Genomic DNA, 16813 nt, shown 5'->3' with positions numbered 1-16813 from the left:
TTTGACATTTGACATTGATATGAAACAAGAGACTGAAGCTGACACAAGATACTTGGAACTAGTTTAGGGATTTGTCTGCTATTTCATCAGTGATAGTTTTCAACACTCGTACTTGAACCAGTTCTCCTTTACAGTCCAGTTCTTAAAAACATTGTTACCAGCTTGATCAGGTTTGCTGTTGTTGGATTGTTTCCCTTGGCAGGACTGCGCACCATGCACCCAGGAAAGGCTGGGTTCAGATGCAGACCACTGCTGCACTGTGACACAGGTGCTTTCTTCCTGAAAGCGACAACAAAAGAGTCATTTGTATTCCTTGATAACCCTATTAACGTTTCCATGACCATTAGGAGGTACAGCAAAAAATGGTTGGTGGCAAACAGAAGGCTTCTCATTAAGACACACAAGAAGGGTGCTCCAGATGTGAATCAAGTGCAGAATAGTATCTGAACTAAGCATCTGACGTAAGCTTTTATTCATTTAGACACATTTAAAAACTCTGTGAGAATCTTTGCAATAATTAACATGTAAAAACTCTGTGTCAAATCAAAGAAAAACCTTCATATTTTCATGTAATACATTTCTCGGACATTAGATGGCAATCCCCCCCACTTCATTTTTCATACCAGGGGCCCAAATCCCTTCCAAAAAATCAAATGTCACCTTCTTTTCAACAGGTGAGTGGTCCGTTTGGCTTGTAGGAAGCAAGGCTGGTGGGAAAGCATAAGCAGAGCACGGAGGCTCCCGCACTGCCATGGCATTCACTCTGTTGCAACAGTTCTCCAGGTTTTTTTTTCTGTGATTACGAAAGGCAGATGAGCAATACCATTATCAAGGAACACCTATAAAAGGGGTAAAGTGCACTTACTTATCACTTGGACACCCTGTGCCAGGCCTTGGATGCTTCCCCACCAAAAACCTATAGGCAGAGATAGGTGGTTACCAGAGTATCCCCCTGATTTTGACAGAGGAGAACAGTGTGGCATTTAACAATATAACTTCTAGTCTTGCCAATTAAAAAGGGTCCTCCCAAAGGATGTCATTAGTCTGTGTAAATCTTTGCTGGGAATTATAAAACTGAATTTATCTACCAAATAAAATGGCTGGAATACAGCCAACGGGAAACACCTACCAACTTTTACAGTGGGAATTCTGTAGGCAGAAGGAAAAATAAGACACAAAGCATTTAACTGACTTAACAGCTCGAACAGATCCAACAGAGCATGTAATACACCTGTACCTTGGCTTTCAGCCTCTCCCTTTTTGTCGCAGTCTGCATGTGATGTTTTAGAAAGAGGCACCTTGTCAACCGTTCAGTGATGTACATGGTGGGGGGAATCCTTCCTGACCTTCATTAACTCTGTACGATCTATTTAAGTGGCAGTACAAGACATCCTGACATCTATTCACTTTAACGGTGCCTGCCTGCGATTCATTCACACAAAACTCACTTCCTGAGCCTTCATTTCTCCTCCACTTTCATCGTTCATGAATCGTTCTTGGCCAAGTTCACCCCTTTTCAGATGTCCCCCTCAGGACCAAATTTTGGCCTTGCAAGACTTGTCTATCTGAGCTCTTGTGCAAATTCACAGCTGACATGAGAGCAAGGTTTGCAGCTCCCCAGCATCCCAAAAGCACAGATAATATTAAAGATGGGGGTCCACCCACAGCTGGCCACTCAAATAGCTCATTTTTCATGTACTCCACTGCAAATCCAGCCTTTTATCCTCACTCTTAAGATGCTTGTGTATGTCTGTGTCAAGGTGACAACACTGTGAAAACAGAAATCCTCAAATGGCACATTATCTCGAATATCAAAAGGTCACAAAAGGGTACAAATCAGTAACTCTCCAGAAGAGGCACTGTTTTTTTAAGAAAAGTGGGTCAGTTTTAGTTTCATGTAGGTTGTTTGACACAGTGGTTTCTGGCATCACAAGCTCTGGTCTACAGGATACCACAGAGCCTTTGTATCCCTTGCTGTCACTACAGCATTGTGTTTTTCTACCCATTAACCAAGGATAAATGACCTAGATATTGTGCCTATTAAAGCCTCATTTTTCTTTTGCCCTTTTGTTCTTTAGTGTACCACATTATCACACGCTGAACACATTTTAAAGTATTCTCAGTCTCTCATGCCCCTTTGAAGGAGTAAAGTAGGGTTTTTAGCGTGCATTTCTGCAGTTACTCAGAGTGGAAAATACGAAGGTAATTCAAGGTTTTTCTTCTTGCCTAGCCCCCTGAAGACAACCAGTTCAGCATTTACAGCCTCTAATCTATAAAGAATATAGCAAAAAAATCACTATTAAAAAAAGCCACAATGCAAATATGGAAAGTGAACACCAATTCTGATGTCCCTAAACACTACCTCCTATAATTACATCTCTGCATATCATGGGTCACTTTTATTAAAAGCATCATTACTACAGTTGGCAGCAATTTACATCTTATCTTACATGATAGCAGTTTCCAAAGAAAAAAAATAAAAAGACATCACAACAAAGAAAAACAATACATTTACAAAGTCATGTCTGTAAACTTCAAGGCTAGTTTAGAGTTGAGGTAATGCTGTTTAGCTTTGTGGCTAAAGTAACAAAGTCCTTTAATTTAAAAAAGGTACCTGATTTTTTTTCTTTTTGCTTTATACCAGTGCATTACAAGATCACGAGACGATTAAACTGTAGCTTTATCCTGTAAGAACCTTCCTCCGCGGGTTAATTTCCAAAAGGTACTCTTCACATTCAACAGCTGCCTTATTATTGCTGCGTCTCAAGACAGAGACATTCACACTATCATGAAGATTGTCAGAGAGAGAGTGTGTGTGTGGGGGTGTGCGCGCACGTGAGCGGGTGAACTCCCATGCAGTCAAAATGAAGCGCGAGTACGATATGTATGGTAAATTCCATCTTGACCTTCACAGCAAAAAAAAAAAAAAAAAAAGAAAAAAGAAACAAAAATAAAAATAAAAAATTAAATACGTAACTTCATCCTTCCTTTAAGCAGCACTTCCTTCTATTAGTGCCACTTGATTGCAAATTGCTGCTTAATTCATAATACCAATGGTACCAAAAGAAAAAAAAGAAACAAACAAAAAAGCAGAGCATTATGTCAATTTCCTTAAAAAGACATGATCACCTCTCAAATTTCATCTCTCCTAGGGATAATAAATAATGCACTGCACAATACTTAATGACCAAGATACCTTTTGACACATCTGTATAACATGACTTGAACTTCTTTCTTTTTTGCTACACTATGTTACAGAACAGCTTATAAAAACTAAGTATGGACATTAACTGTGAGTGTAAACAGTAGGACTACCACTTGTCAAAAGTTTAAAACACTTTACTGTAACTGGTACTGGTTATTCATCATTTTCATTGTTTTCTATTTCTTCTCCCCCATCAAGTGAGTCTAATTCTTCACCCTGTGCTATTTCATCTTCTAAAACAGAGGAATCTGCAGTTTTATCAAGGCTCTCCTCTGCATCACTGCCTTCGAGATTTTCTTCATCTTTAAAGGCAGTTCCTTCAGTTTTGTCAGTAGCCTTCTCTTCGTTGGAGCCCACTGCATTCTGAAGTCCTGCTAATGCTGGGAAACCGGGCAGAGTCAATCCTCCCAGTCCTGGAGGTAGAAACATAGATGGATAGAAGAGGCCAGGAGCCATGGTAGACAGCAGGAAAGGATTGAAGGCCAGAGGGTTTGTGGGCAATCCAGTGTTGGTGGTGGTGGTAGTGGTGGCAGTGGCGGTAGTCACCACAGTAGCAGCACTGACAGATCCATTTGCAGAGTCAGTAGCAGAAACAGTGTCTGTGCTTTTCTCAGAGTCTTTGTTCTCCTCTTCATTCTCATTTTTCTTCTCTTCAGCTTTTGAAGTGCCATCCTCAGTCTCTCCTTGACTGGAAGCAGTAGTGGCATTTCCAGTAGTAGCTGTTATCGGGTTATTCAACAATCCGCTTAGTCCAAACATATTGGGCAATCCTGCCATCCCTGGCAACATCAGAGGCAACATGGCAGCTGGATTTTTAGCATCCCCCCCAGCAGCAGCAGCTGTTGCTAGCCCTGGCGGGAAACCCATGAGGCCTGCAAGCTGGAGAGACTGCAGGTTCTGTAGGTTCTGGAGGCTTGTGAGGTCCATTCCAGCAAACAGACTGTTCATTAGTAGTGGGTTGATTCCCGAAGTTGATGCTACAGCAGCAGCTGCTGCAGCTGCTTTGGCAATTTCACTTTTTGGCCTTCTTCCTCTTCTGCTTGCTCCTTCCTCCCTCACAACAGGTCCAGTGAGAAGACGGTCAAACATGGACTCTGGAACAAAACCCTGGAAAGGGAAGACGAAAAACAAGCTTTATTCTCCATTAGCTTTTATAGCTTTCAGCAGTTATCTGATGACAACTGAAGAAACAGAACTGATTTCATCATACTGCTAAAGCAGTTTGTTTTCCACCCCTGGCAAATCCTGACTAGCTAGCTACTGAACTGAATGGCAGTAGAACATGTAAAAAATACCCGAAGAAAGCAAAGTCACAGATTTTTTACATTTACACAGGTAAGTAAAACACACATGCTGAAACTCTGTAGCTTCATAAAAATATCCCCCCCCCCCCCCATTTTGTACTTCATACTGTGCTACAGTATATTTTATCAAAGTATTTGCAGAATTGTACCCTTTTTTCAAACAACACTTGTAAAATAAAAAAGGCAGAAAACATAATCCTTTGAGGGCACTTGTTATCAAGATGATAAATTCTATCTGGAATACGACAAGCATTTCTTTAATAGTTCCTAATATATGAACACCTGCATTTATTAAGGATTGTTGATTATAAGAAAAAAAAATACAAAACAAATGCTGAAGGCTGCCTTACTGTAGTTGATTTTAGGAGCATACTTCAAGTCCATTCTGCAGCAGCCTCCTATCACTATCCCCCCTGAGGTGGGTAACTCCCACTCAGACAATGCAATTTCATCAGCTCAAAACCAGCTATGAGATAAAGACTTAATAATCAATTTACACAGCCTTCAACTTTTCCATCCCATGATCTACAGTGAAGCATGGAATGACAGTTTCACTTACAGACTGTTTAACAATGTCAGTCCAATCTGGAGCAACAGCAAATTCAGGATTTTCTTCCAGCCATCTTGGCAAGTCCTTCATTGGAGGGGCCATAGCTCCACCCATCTAATGCAAAAGACAGGGTTAATACTTACAAACAAAGCAAACCACCACAAACAAAATCCAAACAACTATTTATATGGACATTCTCTTATCTGTGCACTTTCATCTCTGAAGGACGGCAATAAAGACTCTGTTCAGACTGCGGAAAGCTACATGGAAACCACCTAATGATACTAGAATTGAGATGATCATGTTTTAAAAGTAGAGTAAAATGCTGCAGCTTAGGCAGACCTACTAATGAAATTAGTATCTGAAATAAGGAAAAAACCCATGCTATATAGTTTCAAAAAGTAAGAGTTACTTACTCAAGTGATTAATATGAACACATCAGAAGAGCACAAAAAGAATTAAAGGAATTGGGTGGTACATTGCAGTAACTGCCAGTGACAAATTATTAAACTTTCAAAAAGAAATCTTGGGAACAGAAAACCTGCTTTCCACATGCAAAGACACTGTTAAAGCCCCCCCCGAACTAATTTAATTTTTACCTTCTTTCCATTTCGCTTATTTACAACAGGTACCCTTTCTTCTCCCGTCAAGGTGTTTATATCCAGTTTATTAGGGTTTCGACACCTGTGTCGTTTTTGTTTCGGCTTCTGAAATGGGGAAAACAGCACATCTGCACTCTTCTGGGAAAAAGAGAGATGGATTATTTTTTAGTTTTTCACATTCTTGACAAAAATCACCTATCATGGAACCCTTTCACAGAACCATTTTAAGGGACCAATTACTTTAGCTTCAAATCGCTCACGTGAGACCTCGCTTGGAGTATCGTGTACAGTTCTAGTGTCCTCAACATAAAAAGGACATGGAACTGTTGGAACAAGTCCAGAGGGCCACGAGGATGATCAGAGAACCGGAGCACCTCCCGTATGAAGACAGGCTGAGAAAGTTGGGGCTGTTCAGCCTGGAGAAGAGAAGGCTGCGTGGAGACCTCACAGCAGCCTTCCAGTATCTGAAGGGGGCCTACAAGGGTGCTGGGGAGGGACTCTTTATTAGGGGCTGCAGTGACAGGAGAATGGGTAATAGGTTCAAACTTGAACAGGGGAAGTCTAGATCGGATATAAGGAAGAAGTTCTTTCCTGTTAGGGTGGTGAGGCACTGGACTGAGCTGCCCAGGGAAGCTGTGAATGCTCCGCCCTTGGCAGTGTTCAAGTCCAGATTGGACAGAGCCTTGGGTGACATGGTCTAGTGTGAGGTGTCCCTACCCATAGCAGGGGGGGCTGGAACTAGATGATCTTAAGGTCCTTTCCAACCCTAACTATTCTATGATTCTAAATTATCTCAGAAAAGTCTTTTTTCTTGTCAGATGAAGAAATTCTGCAGAACTTGACAGGAACACTGTGTTAACACGTTATTATATACAGGTAATAAGGAAAAAAAAGCAACCCAAACATCCCAATGCCACTAACTTGGGTGTTTATAGTAAGAGTGCCTAAAGAGAAACCCCCCACTGAAAACCCAACGGTTACAAAATCCAATGACTATGCCCAAATGTGGGGAAGTTGATTTTGAACTCCATAAAACTAACTTCTGGATTAATATAATACAAGAACACTTCCAGAATCACATACTTACTGGTACATAACTTGGCATATCTACAGTGTAAGTAGGATGCAATTTAAGCCATTCAACTAAATCCTTGTTTTTAGGAGCATCTTCTCCAACCAGCCTGGTCCCATCCTCTAGATTGATTACAGGGATACGAGTGTCTGGGTCCAACTGACCAGGAGATGGAATGTTCCTTGCTGGCAGGGCTTCCATATCTTCTTCAAAAGCTTTGGTCACTTCTGCATCCTCCTGAAAACATTAACGTCTGTATTAATTCTCACTTCAAGGGAACAATTACCTGTGAGAAATAATTTCAGGGACTGAAGCTAAATGCTCAAGGACATTTTGCATACACAAATGGGGTTTAAATATTCACACTATGTAAAGAAATACCACAGCATTAGGGAATTTGGTAAATTTAACATCCTTGAATGTTAAAGAACATACAGCTAAAGACAGAGTGGTTTTCGTGTATTTCCAGCTAATGGCCTTCAAGGCCATCACTTTCCTACACAGTAAGAAAGACATATTTAAGCCTCAAAATGTATGTTGTTATAAATACAGTATGTTTTGGAAACAAACAAACAAACATCTTTTTGAAAGTATAGGCTACTTAAAACTCAGCTACAATTTGCTAGAGTAAAAACTTGATTTTGAACTAAACAAAACATTGTTCACAAGAAGTAGCAGGTCTGAACACAAAGGAAAAAGCTAACTGGATAAAAAACTGCACATTACTATTAGGGAGAGCACGATGACACTTTAAATTCACATTCAGAAAGTACTAGACACAGAAGAACAAATATGAGACAAAAAGGTTGCTATCTTACTACAGTCAATGATGTCCGTTTGTTGCTCATAAATAACAGATCAAGTCCTTCTACATTTTTCCTCCTTCCTCTCCTCCTCTTCATGGGCGGTTCTCCATCTATTAAAGAGCCATTTAGTAGATGCCTTGTGGGTGTGCGTGAAAGACCTGCTTGCAGCAGCTCCATTTGAGTTTTAAAGGCATCAGACACGGGTGTGGAGACATTAGGCAAGATAAACTTTGAAGTAACAGATGAAAAATTCGAGGTAGAACTTGCTGCCTCTCGTGAGGCCTTTGATAAATCTACAACCTTTTCTTGTCCATTTTCTGAGACCACCTGAGACTCACGTAACTGGGCAACCATTTCCATAAGATTTCTCCTTTTGGCAGCTCTCTCAGCCTCAATTTCAATCTTTCTTCGTCTCCTCCTCCTCTGACGTGGAACTGACAAATTGAGTGCATCTTCCTAATGAAAAATGGGCATATCCAAACATTAGCAAAGTTCAGTTTGCTGAATTTGCAATAAAAGTGCAAACATCTAACTCTGAAAACAAAGCCTTCATTTTATTCAAGGAAACACTTTTTTATTTTTCCTATCTTATGTATAGATATGCTATTTTTGTATTTCTTCTATTATGCAAAAGAAATGCATGCAAGATAAAACGGTTTATGCAAGAAAAAGATGCAGTCTTGCCTTTGATAACTGAGGAGAAGCGGTAATATCTTCACTGCCACTGGCGCTGGCTTGACCAACCATGGAGAGCTCTGCAAAGCTCCTTTTTTGTAGAGGGCTGTCCACAGCTGTTGGAGTATACCCAGGTATGAGCCCCTGGAAATCAAACATCTGGCGCCTATTTACTGGCCACTTCCCTTTCAGCACTGCTTCACAGATGTTGTCTAATCGGTTGATCATTACTCGGTCCTGCGTAACGGGAAAGTAAGTAATGAACCTTTAGTGTGAAAGTTGCCTTTTGAACTCAAATGAGTGTAATGACACATTCCAGCTTCCAAAGCACAATAAGTACTTTCAAAACCAAATATTCTTTCAGGTCAGGGTAAAGTGGTCACCTTACAAGAAGCTAATACGCAGCCAATTTTGTAGAATAAAACATCACCAGAATTTAAAAGCTGCATTTCCATTGGGGGAAAGGAGAAAGACCAAGTTTTCTGTATGACAATGTAGTAACTGACAAATCTAACAGAAACTCGGTGCTGTTTTACTTCAGAACTTCAGCAGTCAGCAGAATCAACAGTTAGTTAGGTGGGGAAAATCAAAACATCTGCAATCACTATCTTAAAGCTGCAGTTCTCAAGATTCGAGAGGCTGAATCTGCAATTCTGTCCTAGGAAGTGGATCCTCATTAGCGTCACTATTAATAAAGTTCAACATTATGAAATGGGCACCAACCTAGGGACATCTAATGAATGTCAATTTTCATTCCACGCCCATTATCACTTCGAATTTCACTGAAGCGTGTACACTAAAAATCTCTAATTGTGTTTATTAGTCTACTTATGCTGAACCTACACAGAATTTTTTGGTTTACTTTTACACTGTAACTGGAGTAAGATTTCACTCCATGTTTCCAAAATACATGCTGAAAGCAAAGAAGATGAGTATCATTTCATTTTTTCCGTTTCAGTATTCAAGCTATGCTACCCTGCTTGAAGTAGTAGAAGCTTCCAACCTATGAGAAATACTTCTGCTTAGAGAATACGAGCATCAGTAGCTTCCTGAACAGCAAAACAGTGCAAAGCCACTAGCAAATCTCAGCAGCTGAAACAGACTGCTTGCTTTCCCCAGGAATAAGCCTATTAAGAGGAAGGTCCCCCTGCCCTGCCCCCCCTGTCCCAAACCAGATGGCCCTGTTACGGTGATTAGTAAGCTTAAGACTATTACTACTTTATTTCCCTCTGCCCTTACTGCAAAAGAGAGTACTAAATTATGGATGGATTTATTATGAAAGGGCAGGGTTTCCTATTAAAAAAAAAAATTGTATTAGATAATTTCCTACACTGTTACCAAAATAAGATATAGCTTTATCCTATCTAAAACTGCTGCTTCTGTTTGCAGGATACCTTAATACAATTACATCTGTCAACATTATGTAATAGTTTAGATCATATAGGTCCCCGGAACACTTCTCTACAATCTCCTCACCCCTAAATGAAAAGGTGATCTTAAAAATCTTTGATCTCAACAGTGCAGATTGCTCTGCAGACAAAATCTTTAATACAAAATTATGAGTTTGCTTCCATCAATGGAGGTGCAAGTCTGCTGACATACAGTTCTGGAGCTTATGAGAAACTCGTGTTTGTCAGTAGGTTTTGTTTTTACCAAAGGACACTATTTCGAGTACAGCAATTCATTTCCTCTGCTAATTTGTCTGAAATTGAAGAATAAAATGCTATTCCACAAATCATTCTTAGTAAAAAGTCCCTTGCCCACTCAAAGTGCAGACTCACACAAAGGTTGCTGTTACATTGCAAACACATTTATCCTATTTTATCTCTGTTGAAAAAAGACACAAGCCCTTCTTCCCCTAACCAACCTTAGGCCAGAAAGAGAAGGCAAATGTTCTCTCATGAAGCAGCTGAACCACTGAGGCATCCCCATCTTCCATGTAGAATCCATCACGTGTTTCATCCCTTGCGGTACTCATAGAGGCATTGCTTTCTTCATCAAAATTCTTACCCTGAGAAACTGCTCCTGCTGAGTAACAACCACAACCAGGTATTAACTACAGAAGCTCCCAACCACCCAATATCAACCTAATCAGCTAGACAAGTTAAGACAACCAAGTCTTGACACAACATTTGTAACTCCAGCTTTTGTTCAGAAATTACTACAGCAGAGCCTTAGCCTTACGCATTTGGCATACAGACCATGCTCACTGGCTCAGTAAGCTATCCTGGAAATCATCCCTTGTGGGGGAATACCCTGCTGATGCTGGATGGCTTTCATGAAAGCTTATCTAGCCACCTGATATGTGGAAGGGCAGAAGAACTGCTACATGTAGCCCATCCCAAGCTCCATAATGGCTGTGTGCCACTTACCAGCTGGCACAAGCTACAACAGCTGTGGGCCTCATGCTAAGCACACAGAATTGAGCTGATCAACGCATTACCTTCAGGTTGGGAGGATTCTTCTGATTTATCGTCATCATCCATTTTCTCCTCTTCGTCTTCTTCTGAACCTTTCTCAGAAATAGATTTTGGGTCTACATCTGTATTCATTTCTATGTCTTTCAATTCACATTTAACAGAGCCAGGCTCAGCTTCAGCATCACAGTCCGGTTTAGTGTCCTTATCCGCAATATCTGTCTCCTCTTTGATATCAGATTTTTCTTTGGCTGCTGAATTTTCAGACCCTTCAACTTTAGACTCCATTTGTTCTGTAGTTTTTTCTTCTTGTACGGGTGTGGATGGGACAACAGGTGGCGTTTGACTGCAGCCAGCACCCAGAGGGTTTACAGAAGAGACAGTATTTGCATTGCCAGTCCCTCTGTTTTGAGCAAAGTTTTTGTGAGCCTCAAGAAAAGAGAGTTCGGGATCATTCAGAATGTGATAATCTGTCCTACTGACTCCATGTTTAGCAGCACCAATCAGTAAGTCTTTGTCATGTTTACCACACTCCCACCACTCTGGCAGGTCCAAGCTTGGTTGGCAAAGTTTTAGCCTCTCCCCTAACTGCGGGTGATGGAGAACCTGTTCACGGATTTTCCGCAGCAGTTCTATGCGGTACAAAGTTCTAGAAGCACGCTCTTCCGTGATGGGCTCGATCAGTGTGGAAAGGTCAGGTGGTTCTGCAATGACATCAATGTGTGTTGTTTAAACATCGACTAGATGTACACCCATTTCAAAATCATCACACCTGGGAATGAAGTTTCAACAGTTCTCACGTTCTCCTCACAGTTAATGTTATTTCTACAGTCAGTTAAAACTTACCATCATCTGGTTTGACTGGCATCCGGCACACTCGCCTACACATGTTCACAAAGCCATTAAAATACTTCTCCAAACTTTCATCGGACTTTTTATCAAGCCTGGCAAATGCTCTGAATTGATTCCAGTCAAACTGATGTTTTACAGGATCGAAAATAATTCCAAAGGTAGACACTACACGATAAAAATCGGCTTCTTCTCTTCTTGTCCATCTAGTCAAGGAAGAAGAAAGAGAAATGAGAACAGTGAATAAGGAAGAGTCTCAAACCTAGTTTGAATGCCCTTAAGTTTATTCTTTCAAAACAGAAGAGTGGCACTGGTGACACAAAAGCTCAAATAAGATTTGAAGAAATACCACTGAGAAACTCACTTTTGTCGTTTTTCAGTTATTATAGCTTCCCTTTCTGCTTCCAGTGCCCTCACTTCTTCCCGAGGCCGGCGTCTCCTGCGGTCAGTCTTCATTAGTGCCTCTTGCCTCATTTGTTGCCTTTTATAGCTGCGCTGATAAGCAGTAATGAGGCGACGCAGACGGGTAGTCAGGGTTGAAGTGTTGGGCCAGTAGAGTTGGCCTAACTCAGAATTGCTTTCGCCGTGCTTGTCTAGAGAATAGAAAAGTATTTTTGCACTGCAAAACCACCACTAAATATTCCAAAGTTCCTATGGCAATAACTAGAGTCCTGTTTTATCAGGTAAGATCATATGCTTCATTAACATTTGTGCACTGCAAATTAGAAATAGGAGAACTACATTGGTAGGAGATAAAAAAATACAATCAAACCATCCAGTTCTACAAACTCAGAAATGCTTGTGAAGCATTTAGATGTAACCATCAAGCATTATAATTCAATATTATGAATGCAAACATATTATGAATACTGTAAGTATTTAAATTAATGCATCTTTAAATATATTACACTAAGAAGATCATTCTGCCTCTGAGGAAACACCTACGCTTATGATTTCCCATTCTATTATTCTCACTTAAACTTGGGGCAATTTTCCTCTAAAGCGAGGAAACAACATATCTATAACTTCCAAGACTATCTCGGCAAAACCATCAATGGCTGCATTATGAAACATCCGGTCTTTATTGTCACAATTTCTACTATGTAATTAGAAACCCAGAAAGCCATGTGAATTATTCGAAGACAGTAAATAATTGGTTTTGAAAGATATGAAGCATGAAGAGATTTGGCAGCAAGAAGTTTACTGTGGTGTTTTCCCAACCCACCATCTCTCCCCTCATGCGCCAATATTAACAGTCCACCTTTCACTAAATGGTTGATTTTTGCCTTTTTAATTTCTTTACTATAGGCTTACTTGGGTGTATTTCTACGGACTCCTCTTTGTCTTCTGGAGGTGAGTTTGCAAATTCCTTAGGGAGAAGACAGAAGTTATTTTAGTTTTCAGTTTTGACCATATGTTACCATTTCACAAGAAAAATATGTCATCTCTCAAACACAGCAGCAACCAGTCCCTGTAAGGTGTGTTTATCTAGTAGCTCTCAAGAACTGCACTTCGAAATAAACATGGGGAATCAATTACAATTTTATATATTTGCAATTACAGAAAGTTGGAAGTTCTTACATCAATTTCATCCTTGAAAGGAGTTCTGGTTGGCTTATATTCTGGATCTTCATCCTCTCTGTCAAATTCACCACTATAAAATATTTAAAAGACAATTTTTCAAGAAACATATTGGTTTTGAGAGGGGCTGATTTTCTGGACAAAAGCAAGAAAGCTACAAAAGCCAGCAGTATGGTATAGTACACATTTATATTTCATGCTCAACTGTGTCAACAATTCTATGTACTTTTTACATCGTATGATCACTTCAGATCCTCAGGCAAGATGTAAGCAAGATATGACACATGAACTCATGCCAACATATACAATGCTGATAAAGTTTATTAATTTTTTCATGTCCTCCTTACCCATCACCACCATCTGCTAACATGTCTGTCCCTCTCTGTTCAGCAGCTATGGCCTTTGCATCAGGCATGCCAACCCGTTCCAGAAAGCACAGTGCTGGATCAGCTCTCATAGAATTGTACTTCTCATAACCTGCATGCAGAGAGCGAGACAAATGTGTTTTGTTGTTTTTAAAGCTATGACCAACTGTGAACAGAATAGGTTTAGGCAGTAGAAGTAAAATCCTCTCCATTAATTGATTTACTTTTAAATAAAACCAAAGGAGCTGTCACCATGCTGAAAACAACCATTTCATTCATGTAATGAAATTTTTCATAGTGGTACATTCTATCTGCATAGAAACATTTTCACATCAACAACATTAACAAATAGCAGCTACTGAAGAAAGCTGTGAATTTGATGTCTTTATAAGTCAAAGTAAAAATCTTTCACAAATGAAAAACTTCTTTAAGTTTCCTATATGAATTTCACAGTGGTTCTCCATATTCAATACTCCCTACTGGAAACATGCAGATGTGAACGGAAACACACACGCACACACACACACACACACATTTTCTATAGCTCCAGCCCTGCTGGAACCCTCAGTGTAGGCTGCAAAAATGCTGTATACATGGGTTATACGTAAGGCCAACGAACCTGTCTTATTAGGTTTAGGATGATGCATGTCAGTAAGATGACACTGTTCCCTCTATGGTTTTCAAACTGCTGTTTGCTTTTTTACTGCCCAAGTTGACTAGATGGAAAATGGCAGATCCCAACAGTGCACTGCACGAAAATGATTTTTAGACTAGACTTGCCTCAGCTGAGCCCACAACACAGAGCTGCTGTACATAGGCAGAACAGCACAATTCAATTAGGATTTGTACTACAACACACTGCTCCTAACTGCTGTAGAGCCTCAAGCCAAACTGTAATCATGAAAGGTTTTATAAGCCATCATTCTCCCCTTTAGTCAGGCTGGGCTGCTGAGAATACCTCTGCAATCTCCAGAGAATTGGGATTATAATCAGGAATCGCTCACTGTATATATCATGCCAGCTCTGCATCCCCAGCCTTTCAAAGTTAACAAGGCTGCATCCCACTCAAGGGAGCCGGGAGTTCTCAACACTGACATTTGTGAAATATTGCTTGGAACAAAGCCCAGGAGGCACTTGTACAGATTAATAGCAGAGGTTAAGCCCACCGTCCACTTTGACACTGGTTGGCAGAGTTAGCAAGTGAAACAGTGCTGGAAGCAAAGTTTATGGAGATCTATCTTACTATTTGGCTATTATTTAAACAAATATGGTTTTGTTTTATTTACAGCCAAGAAAGCAATGTTTTCTTCTCAAATGTTCTGCAAACATTTAAAAACAGCATCTGATATTTACAGCTCATATTAGGGTTTTTAATGTAGGCAAGAAAAAAAGGGAGATACAAGCCAACAGTTCTTTGGAACAATACTTGTTAATATTATGACTGAACAGTCCTACACACAGAAAGCTTTACAACTGAGTTTTGTTCAGAGTGAGACATCACTTACCGTGTTTGAATACTCCAATTAAGAGGGATTTATCTGCCTCCTTATCCCACCAGTCTGCAGGAACTTCGGCATGGAATGGCTCAGGTATCCATACATCTACTTCACTGTGAAAACACCATTATATATATTCTCAAAGGCACTACTGGACAATTTATTTATTTATTTTTTAATAAAGAAGGGGGTCATGCTGTTCTTTAAATATGAATTGTGAGGGAAGACCCAAAACCCAACATAGGAATTTAAGTAACTTGAAAAATAATTAGGATGGTTAAACAAAAACACACACACATCCCCCTTAAGCCCCCCCCCATAAAAAAAACCCCCAACATTCAGCTATTTTGGGAGTGGAATGTCGATGCTTATTCAAATATGATTAATTCAAGGTCTTAGTATATTTTTTTAATTTTTTAAATTGAGATAGAATAATCCTTCAATATTAACAGAACTGAAAATCCGCCTTTGTCATTTCCCACATCGTTTCCTCCCCCAAGGAAATTACCCACTGCTCTTGATAAAATAATTAAGGCTGCTTGAGAATAGACATTTAAGAGATAAACCGTGACTACCTTTAAATGCTCCACTACTACAGTATATGTACTTTACAAAAACCACCGTCATACAGCAAAAAAAATCAACCTGCACTTGCACTAACCTTGAGTCAGCACCCTCTAAGATCTTGTCTGCTTGGTCCCCTATAACTTCTTGTCGTAGATAGTAGAGCATGCGGACACGCAGCAGGACCCTGGAGAGGAAGGCAGAGGGGGAAAAAAGTTCTTAACTTCAGGACTGTTTGCCAACAGTGGCTTTTGGCAGCTGCTGCTGTTCATCCATCATCCTGCCAAGGCTGATTAGCCATGCTGTATGGTAGGCTTGAAGCGTGACAGATGGTGGCACATAATCACCTCTGTGTGGTGCTTTCTGCTGGCTTCCAACAGGCCTGCCTGGCAACTGCTTACACTGCACAGAGAGGGACCCAGCTCAGCCCGGCCCCGCCGCATTTCATTTAGTTCTACCTAGTGCAGCTTGTGAAGTTTAGACACGTACTCTACCACTGCCTCTGAAGTATTGAAGCAAGTTTGTAAACAACTGAGCAGATGGCTTTCAGTAACTGTTCTGCTTCATTATCTCATAAAATTTCCTCAGCTGCTGCCTTAATACCATTTTTGGAAGCACATCAGAAGTTGTAGGAATAAACGAGATATAAAATCTGGTTTTACTACCTTACAATAAACCCTCAATATGGAATGTCAGGTTTTTCAGATTATACAACTTTTTGCTTCCAAGAATGGGGGGAAAAAAATAATCCCCCATTTCCCTTGGGAGATATTAACTATTTTTACTCTATAGTTCAAACTGCTATTTAATTTTACCTGTGCACAGCCTAACTACTATGAGAAAGTCAAAAATCTCCACTGCCCATGTTTATTTCTTCCCTATTTCTGCAATACTACAGTCATTTTTGGAAGTGCTGTCAGGTGGTGTGGTCACACTTGAAGCTGGCAGGAGAGAACATGGCAGACTGGCTTTTCAAGGTGACTAGAAAAGAGGTCATCTCTGTAGAAAATATCTACCTGAAAATAATCCCGCTCTCCTATGTTTGCCCAAATCAGGGCACCCCCTGCTGCCTAGTTCATGAAGTAGAATCAGTACTAGCTAAAATGGAGATTACTCAGCCTGCCCTCTCGCTGTACCCAAATTCATCACGGCAACTGTTGAATTGCTGCTGCTCCTGGAACAGCAAGGGTGACCAGAGAAGCAGTAATCTGATCACTCGCTTGCATGAAAAATTTAGACCACCACCAGTTTTGAGAGCTCCTCATTAGAGATCAGATGCAACCAGAGCAATACCCGGTTTTACACGTGTTATCCAAGCAAACCTCGG

General features: G+C 40.3%; 1 protein-coding gene across 8 annotated transcripts in view; it reads right to left on the bottom strand.

The window, feature by feature from the left end:
• Window positions 1-449: 449 nt before the first annotated feature.
• Window positions 450-16813, bottom strand: part of CHD7 (chromodomain helicase DNA binding protein 7) — a 136049-nt gene continuing 119685 nt past the window's right edge. For 6 of the 8 annotated variants that reach the window (XM_061342815.1, XM_061342813.1, XM_061342816.1 and 3 more), the window contains 15 exons: window positions 15584-15673; window positions 14932-15035; window positions 13409-13538; window positions 13062-13134; window positions 12795-12849; window positions 11845-12073; window positions 11478-11686; window positions 10658-11335; window positions 10082-10242; window positions 8224-8451; window positions 7552-7995; window positions 6749-6970; window positions 5659-5799; window positions 5069-5173; window positions 450-4312 (listed from right to left, as the gene is read on the bottom strand). In XM_061342815.1, the coding sequence (XP_061198799.1) occupies window positions 3359-4312; window positions 5069-5173; window positions 5659-5799; window positions 6749-6970; window positions 7552-7995; window positions 8224-8451; window positions 10082-10242; window positions 10658-11335; window positions 11478-11686; window positions 11845-12073; window positions 12795-12849; window positions 13062-13134; window positions 13409-13538; window positions 14932-15035; window positions 15584-15673 (3823 nt within the window). In that variant the 3' untranslated portion in view covers window positions 450-3358. The remainder of the gene's footprint in view (window positions 4313-5068; window positions 5174-5658; window positions 5800-6748; window positions 6971-7551; window positions 7996-8223; window positions 8452-10081; window positions 10243-10657; window positions 11336-11477; window positions 11687-11844; window positions 12074-12794; window positions 12850-13061; window positions 13135-13408; window positions 13539-14931; window positions 15036-15583; window positions 15674-16813) is intronic. The other 2 variants (XM_061342818.1, XM_061342817.1) reach the window with 2 other exon arrangements.

This window comes from Neopsephotus bourkii, unplaced genomic scaffold (genome assembly GCF_033783945.1).
Source record: "Neopsephotus bourkii isolate Nb327-2 ecotype Australia unplaced genomic scaffold, CSIRO-AGI_Nbou_v1 NB_1820, whole genome shotgun sequence".
NCBI classification, from domain to species: domain Eukaryota; kingdom Metazoa; phylum Chordata; class Aves; order Psittaciformes; family Psittacidae; genus Neopsephotus; species Neopsephotus bourkii.
Note: the sequence above shows the minus strand (reverse complement) of the source record. Positions and strands in the feature narration are given on the sequence as shown.